This window comes from Ceratina calcarata, unplaced genomic scaffold (genome assembly GCF_001652005.2).
Source record: "Ceratina calcarata isolate Rehan_Ccalc_2016 unplaced genomic scaffold, ASM165200v1 scaffold48.2, whole genome shotgun sequence".
NCBI lineage: Eukaryota > Metazoa > Arthropoda > Insecta > Hymenoptera > Apidae > Ceratina > Ceratina calcarata.
In genome coordinates this window covers 2,297,122-2,305,018 of record NW_017172225.1, presented here as the reverse complement: position 1 = coordinate 2,305,018, position 7,897 = coordinate 2,297,122, and the positions used below count along the sequence as shown (strand labels likewise).

The window sequence follows — 7,897 nt, the reverse complement described above, 5'->3', positions numbered from 1 at the left end:
TTTGTTGTTTATTATTAGCAATGTTTTTCCGACGTCTGATTTCTTTTTAAAAAATGCGTTCCTAAAGTGCATAAACTTTTGGGATTCACTGTATAGCCAGTACATCCTTAATACTCGTGTTGAACACGTATATTGGGACAGGCATATCAGATAATCTTTTTTCCAGGTATTGACATTGAGTGGCGTAGGAAGAGTGTTCAACACGAAACGTCAACTATTACAAATGTTGGGAGATTTTCCTAGAGCTTGGTCTCTTCTACTAGAATTCATAGAGAATTCTGCACTAAGTAAAAATAACGAGGTATGCGATGAAAAGGCCATCTGTGACGTTTAACAAATTTGCTGAAATACGTTGAAATTCGACAGGTATCATTGGCAGCTCTGAAATCCTTTCAAGAGATTTTGTACCTTCAAAAAGGTAGCGATAATAACGAAGTGATCCAATCGAAAGATTCTGAAGCATTGTGGATCGTTGCTTGGCGTGTGTGGCTTAACATCGGAATGGAAAGTACGACGCCTCCTCAGGAAGGCGAAACGGAACCTTATGTACCGTCGCAAGCGTTTTTAACAGCACTGGTTCACATATTCCCAGCGGTTTTTCAACACATCAGAAACAAATTCACCGGGCCAGATTTGCAAAAGCTCTGTCAAGTACTAAAGAACGCAGTCGCAGTTCCGGTGCACGGTGAATTGACACCGCACATATTTTTTACCACGGTGCCGCACGTGGACCTTACTCATTTACAAGACGGCGTGCTTCATTCGATAGAACTCTTGCAGAAGGAAGCGTTAAACGGACCTGAGAATTTACGAACGATGATCGTTTTAATATTCCTTCAACTTTTGAGCTTCTCTAAATTGGCTTGTGAAGCTCCCACTTATGGGAAGATTCCAACGAAACACATTTCTCAAATCAGAGGACTGTCCAACGATTGGGTGATGATGAACTACGTTCCTTTCGGAGAGAAAGCTTTATCGATGGTCGTAACTTTGTATCAAAAGACGGCGCACGAAATGGCAGTCATAGAGGGACAAGTTTTAAAGCATATTATAGAAGCGTTGCATGTGCCTTTGTCGATGAAGTATGCCTGCCCGTCACCGACTACTTGGAAATTGGCTGTTACTAGTTTACTCGCTGTCTTACACACAGGTTTACCCTTGGCCAGAAAGTATCCGGAACAGTTTCAAACAATGTGGCCAGAACTGGCAAACACTCTAGACGATTTCCTATTTCCGAAAAGGTGACTAAAGAACACTGTGTTTTCTCTTATTTCACATTCCATTCAATGTTCCATTAAATCTCATAGTTTTATGTGCTTCCAATGTTACAGTGTGGTAAACGTAGAACGTGGAGTCGAGGAAATTCAAGCGGACGAAGCTGTGGACTGCCAAGTGATGGAACTCTTACGAGACGAAGTTTTACCGCATTCCCAACATATACCTCATCAATTCATTTTGCGCGTGGTTATGCTCTTGAACAAGGGCTCTATACATTCGGCAACCACGACAAATATTGGTAAATATGCTTATCTCTTACGTTCCTTCAAGCATCGAATCCAGATATAATTTTTTTATATTACCGTAGAGAATAATGGTGAAACTAAATTGAGAGAAGAATTTGCCAAGACGTGTTTTGAAACGTTACTCCAGTTCTCCTTGTTGGATGGTTTGAACAACGAACCGGAACACGACGCGAACAAGAACGCTGAGAACGACGAAGGAGGTGTCGCGGGGCGGTTAGCAGTGACTGCGCTCCTTCACAGGTTCCAAGAAGTTCTGCGACGATACATTGAAAACGAAAGGCGAAGCGGGAAATGTCCGCTACCTAGGTAATAGTTGTGTTTAAACTTTTTCCGATACTCGATACTAATCATAAACGTAACAATGGATATTTCGGAAATATCGTGTAACGCGGATTATTTTTTAAGTACTTATTATAGAAACCTTTTCTAGGTACAGATTGTCCGAGATTTCGTTTGTTTTAAAAGCCGTTGCGACGCTTGTGGTATCTTTGAAGAAAGCTCCACCGAACAAAGGTATTTATACGTCAGAAGAAAAACAACTTCTCATTATTTTTTATATATAAAATGGAATTTAAATGTTTTCCAGTCGAAAGGTCGGTCTGGGAACAACTGATCGGACTGTATCCCTGTTTAGTAGAATGTACTGTAGCTACAGCATCGGGGCAAGTGTCAAGATCGTTGCGCGAGGCTCTGCTTCAGTACCACGATTTATTGAGACCACCGCTTCATAGTTCCACGACGTCAAACGGTGTTTGACCATTGCATTCTTACGTTCTAAACCGAAATAGCGGTGTTTGCTACGCGAACAAGTAGTTCAACTTTTTATAACTGTGGTTACGTGTACGATAAGTTAAATTTTCCGTATGTACACGTGGAAGGTAAACAAATTGAAGATGAAGTTGAAGAATACGTATTCTTAATTGAATGATTTCCGAGTCGTTACCGTGCAGCAGAAGGTAAATGTTCTATCTTTATCTTTATGGTATACAGATTTCAATTCTGTAAATTGCAATAGACTTTTTGAAACGATATATTTAATTAACAAACGTATCATTGTACAATGAATGCATAACTTAGTTATTTATTTAAAACGGTTTTTAAACTTTTTTTTCTTTCCACAAAGATGACCACAAAATTCTCCTTTTTCTGTACTTATTCGATTTTACAGTAACAAGAAAACTGCTATACGTATAGCATGATGATCATAAATAAGTAGATAATACCATTTTGATGCATAGAACAGTTGCATACAATTTTTTGTTGGACCAGCATTGTCACTTATAACGAACAAAGATAAAAAAAAAACGATATAATGTGGTCTCTCATTATTTAATAAAGTAGTACATAAAAAGAGTAGCCTTATATGTAGGAAGTCGGAGCAAGTATGCAAAAAAGATTTGTGTTAAATATGTATTTATTTGATAAGCGCAAATTTAATTATAACTACAAATTATACATATATACACGCCATACTGCTGTACATAGATCGATGTACAACTTGGCTTTTATATTAACTGTAAATACTGAATGGATTGCGAGTAGAATCATATACAGTACAGTTTTATATAAATAATATCAAATTATTATCCGCGCGCTATTCTTACAAACGATATAACAATGAAAAACTATGATATAATAATAATGTAAATAGTCACAGAAAAATTCAATAAAAGTCTGAAATATTTATGCTATTTTTGTATAGAAGCCTTGGTAGCTTATTAGGTTTGGCATTTTTTGATACCACGAATTGATATTTCGTTTTTCGTAATGTCTTACAGATCGTAAATACGAGTAGAGGCATCGAAGCTTATTTTTGATGAATATTTATTATCGTTTGATTACTGTGCATAATAGGTTCGAGGTAGAAAATGATGTGTGTACTTAGCGTACAGTGCTTGGTTCGATTTCTTTCAATAAACCAACGCCATTCTGTTCGCGTAAAAAAAAAATAATTATCTTTAAAGGATAGATGTCGCATCTGTAACCGGAAAACTTCTAGAATTAATCAAATTCCAACGAGTCTGTTATAGAACGTGTCGTTATCGCGGTGCGTCGTGCTTTGAAATAAATAAATTCGAGAATTTCTGGTTCACGTTCGAGCGGGAGGACGATACCGTCGAGAAAGACGTCACCAAGTCCGAAGTTTGATCCGTGCTGTATTTTCGAGTGACGCCGTAGCCATGATTGTTTAGTTTCGGGGGGATGAAAAGTGAACGCGAGCGAGGGATTTGAATGAAACTTGTGTGATACCCACTGTGCCCGTTTAATTCGGCATTTAACGAACGCGTCTGTTAATTGAGAGATATGGTAAGAGGTATTGCGAATTGAAGCATCGCCCGTACGTTTATCCGCGACCCGTAGTTTTCGCGGGAATTTTCAGGCGTTACAATTGCTGGGTGCCGCCGCTGTCGCGGCGCAGCATTGCACTTTCAAACTTTCGATCGATTTCTGTCCGATATTCGGTATCATCGTGCGAAACGAGCATCATCCGCGACTTGTCCAACAACGCGGTTTTTGTTTGTCCCGTCACCGGCCGCCGAGTCCCCCGCGTGCATCGCGTTCTGTTTCTGTGGAAATGTTAGAAAATATAACCCACTGCATATAAATCGATATATACTTCCGATGTGTAGATGTGCTCATACACGCGCTCGTTCATGTGAGTGTAGCCCGAGTTCGAGTGTGGGTAGAACGTTTCTATATAGAAGTATGTACACACGTATATATACAGCCTTCACGACGAACCGTCGTTCAGGAACGCCCCTTTTTACAATACGACCAAATTTCTTTCCCGCGCAATTTCCAAGACGTAATGAAACGTCAATAATTGACAGCGTTTCGGTCACTCATATTCCACGTTCGTTGGAAAATTAATTTCGTTCCCCTTCGCTGTACGTATGCACGTTCTCGACGAAGCTTCCTAAACGAAATTCCATCTGTACTGTCATGCGGTATTCTCGTCAGCGGTATTTAATACCTGACGAAAACGAGTTGAAATATGAATTAGCTTTTGTTTAAGGATCTACAAGTTTCTATTCTTATATGCTACGTTCAGTTTTTCATAAATTTAAGTCATTGATTCATAACAGAAGATCAAAGCGTTTTCAATTGTTTTTTCAAAGTGTCTGCCAAAGTGTTATCGAGTCAATTATAATTAGTAACGTATTATCGAAGCCTGTCATCTCTGTGGAAGAGAAATCACATACGCGATTATTATAATATTAATATATAAATCTTTCAGCATGTTCCATCGGTATACTTTCTTACGTTTCAATATTCCTATTTTATTGTTTCAGGCCATTTAGACTTTTTGAGATGTGGTTACGAAGCGAACATGTTAGTCGAAGACTACGACGTCGTTTAAACATAAGCTGTATATCCAGATCGAAAATATCGAATCATCGGGTACAAGTCGGGAGCATACGAAAACTTCCATCCATTACTAATAACAGTCACCGTATTAACGCTCCGAACAAATGTGGCAAACTGACGCGATGGAAACGTAGATGTACTCGTTTCTTGAAGGAGGTACACACCAATCTTTATTCCAGCTTTCACCTTAATTTCTTATTACACGTGTGTTACATTTTCCTCACGTTGTCATCCAAGACACTGACAACCAATTATGCTATCTGAAATTATATATGATTTCTACTAGCTTACCGTAAATGATCTTTGCAGGTCATTTATTAAAAAAAAACAATCTTCACTATTACTTAAAAAAACGAAATACTTTCTAACTAATCAGCGGTTAATGAGTGACTGACTAACTCTCAAGGATGTTATGCACTTAGATTTCTTAGAACTACAAATCTCGAAGCCATTTGGTTAATAAAACGGCTCCAATTTGGTTTTGTTAAAAAGAATTATTATCTTCGTAGGCTTGTAAAGAAAATGTTTTACGTTTCGCGAAGTCTACGCCTAGTAGACGAGAGAGAGGACCTCGTAGAAGGAAATGCATAAAACGATCGATGGTTACTTCAACTCCTTTACCCCGAACTTCTACGAAAGATGCAGTCATTGTAAGTTATTATAATCCGTTTGATATTCGAATAACCGAACATAATGTTGCGCACAATAATATTTTAGTCGGCAAAGTGTACAACAGTGTCGAAAGTTTCCGAGGAATCTAAAGAGAACTGGAATACAAGCACTTTATCTTTATATTCATCCATATTAAGTAACGATTCATGTTCCTCCACGTCCAGTGTAAGCGACTTCAAATCTTCGATTCCGACCGTGTCACCTCTAGCAGATCTAATGCCTCCAGTATCCGTAGGATTGAATCCAGACCTTTCATACGTATTGGATCATGAAGAAAACAAAACTCTCGGTACATACATACGTTTAAGAGTCTTTAATTTATTTCATCGGGTTATCGGCATACGACGAGTGAATTTCATTTGTTGCAGATACCACTTCGCTATATTATACCACTCCCTATATGCAAACAGAAACGTCTGAGGAATGTTATAGTTTAATGCACGCTACATCGATGTACGGGACTCGTTCTTATTCGTCAGACAAGTATTTTCCGAACGGAAAATACGCGCTGAGCAATAATAATGCGAACAACAGCGGGTTGTCGAAGACTCATTGTGCCGTTGACAGTCATTCGTCTAAATATGAGACGGTGTACGCCAGTACGAGATACAGCGCGTCTGCCATGTATCTGAGCCACCATCATCCATCGGACACGAACGGGAATCTCACTGAAAAATACGACTCCGATGATATCGAGAGCGATTACCATGACGTCGAATACATGGAAGTCGGGAGCGAAGAAATAGTCGAAAGTTGTGATATGGAGAACATGGTCACTCATGTCCAGGAGGATTGGGAACCGTTCGATCCTTACGTCTTCATTAAACACTTACCACCCTTGACTCCGGCGATGAGAGCCAGATGTCCCGCTCTTCCTCTCAAAACACGCAGCAGCCCCGAGTTCAGTCTCGTATTAGATTTGGTACGTGCGTCTCAAATCCACCTGGTTAGGAAAATCACGCATGAAAACATGAATCGCTCTAACGATGTTCTGATTTGTCAACAGGACGAAACGTTAGTTCACTGTAGTCTGCAAGAACTCTCGGACGCAGCATTTCGTTTTCCGGTCGTCTTTCAAGATGTAACGTACACCGTGTTCGTCAGAACGCGACCCTATTTCCGCGAATTCTTAGAACACGTCTCGTCGCTGTACGAGGTGATCCTTTTCACCGCGAGTAAACGAGTCTACGCGAACAAATTAATGAATCTGTTAGATCCGACGCGGAAATTGATCAAGTATCGGCTGTTCAGGGAACACTGTGTCTGCGTGAATGGAAATTATATTAAAGATCTGTCTATACTGGGTAGAGATTTATCTAAAACTGTTATTATTGATAATAGTCCACAAGCATTCGGATATCAAGTAAGTAAATGTTTTATAATATTAAAAAATTGAGTCTATCTCATATTTTCTTTTATTTTCACGCATACTTTTCTGCTTGCAGCTAGAGAATGGTATCCCTATAGAAAGTTGGTTTGCTGACCGTTCGGATAATGAACTAATGAAATTGTTACCTTTCTTAGAAAATTTAGTAAATTGGGTAAGCAGCTCTCCACTTGATCGTATAAACAGATAGTGATTTATAAATTAATGTTATTCATCAATATGTTCAGGGTGGGGACGTCAGGCCGCGCATTAGAGAACAGTTCCGGCTCTTCAGTTTTTTACCACCGGATTAATCTAGATAATAAGCACAAAAGTAACGTTCGAAGAAGTGCTAGCCTATATAGGTATGTACGTACGTCTATACGAGTTTTACAGATATTCATTAGATAAATGTAAGATACTAACATAAAGCGTGCAATATTACACGTCAAAAAATGAGTTTACAAATATATGATTTGCAATAATTTTTGTTCGTCAACTTAATAAGTATACGTCCGATAGGTAAATTATTGAATTGATTAGAAAACAGATTCGTACAAAATTTCGGATGAACCTTAGTTTATTCATGTGACGAATTTCGTACCTGTATATTGAATTTAAATTGATCTCGTTAAAAAATATCAAAAATGCATTAACAAAAATGAATCTCTTAAGATGAAATTGTTAAGGAATACCACTACAAAGTAGTTGTTAGAATCTATATTTATCAGATTTTGGGCAGGTACCAACCACGATTAGAATGATAAGTAATGAAACCTTATGAATCGCATAGAGACCAATGAAGATTTGATACTAATTACCGGTAGGGCTCATGTGTTATTCGAACACGGTAAAAATATTTTAATTGAAATAGTTTAAAAACAGGAACTCCTGTTCGTTGCTGAATTGCTTGAACAACTATTTGTACAAGTTGATCGGCATCTCTCAATTTATATATGCTTCATGT

General features: G+C 38.4%; 3 protein-coding genes across 8 annotated transcripts in view; 2 read left to right on the top strand and 1 right to left on the bottom strand.

Annotated features, from left to right (window-relative positions):
- mon2 (Mon2 homolog, regulator of endosome-to-Golgi trafficking) overlaps positions 1–3,207 on the top strand; it is a 9,071-nt gene extending 5,864 nt beyond the window's left edge. For 2 of the 3 annotated variants that reach the window (XM_018029289.2, XM_018029291.2), the window contains exons 17-22: positions 167–301; positions 367–1,241; positions 1,332–1,516; positions 1,586–1,829; positions 1,954–2,036; positions 2,110–3,207. In XM_018029289.2, coding sequence (XP_017884778.1) covers positions 167–301; positions 367–1,241; positions 1,332–1,516; positions 1,586–1,829; positions 1,954–2,036; positions 2,110–2,279 — 1,692 coding nt within the window. In that variant the 3' untranslated portion in view covers positions 2,280–3,207. The remainder of the gene's footprint in view (positions 1–166; positions 302–366; positions 1,242–1,331; positions 1,517–1,585; positions 1,830–1,953; positions 2,037–2,109) is intronic. The other variant, XM_018029290.2, reaches the window with a different exon arrangement.
- Positions 3,208–3,515: 308 nt separating this feature from the next.
- Positions 3,516–7,415, top strand: LOC108627805 (CTD small phosphatase-like protein 2). 4 transcript variants are annotated; one of them, XM_018029292.2, is made up of 8 exons: positions 3,516–3,830; positions 4,817–5,048; positions 5,402–5,542; positions 5,610–5,853; positions 5,933–6,486; positions 6,571–6,927; positions 7,010–7,105; positions 7,179–7,415. In XM_018029292.2, the coding sequence occupies exons 2-8, from the start codon at positions 4,836–4,838 to the stop codon at positions 7,242–7,244; spliced, it is 1,671 nt and encodes a 556-aa protein (XP_017884781.1). In that variant the 5' UTR covers positions 3,516–3,830; positions 4,817–4,835; the 3' UTR covers positions 7,245–7,415. The 4 variants fall into 4 exon arrangements, with proteins under 4 accessions (XP_017884781.1, XP_026671671.1, XP_017884783.1 ...); XM_026815870.1 differs by lacking the exon at positions 3,516–3,830 and adding an exon at positions 3,968–4,179; XM_018029294.2 differs by lacking the exon at positions 3,516–3,830 and adding an exon at positions 4,140–4,227.
- Positions 6,141–7,897, bottom strand: part of LOC108627806 (metaxin-2) — a 7,728-nt gene continuing 5,971 nt past the window's right edge. The window contains exons 4-5 of the transcript XR_003389529.1: positions 6,398–6,507; positions 6,141–6,232 (exon numbers count right to left, since the gene is read on the bottom strand). The gene's annotated coding sequence lies outside the window, so the exon portion shown is untranslated. The remainder of the gene's footprint in view (positions 6,233–6,397; positions 6,508–7,897) is intronic.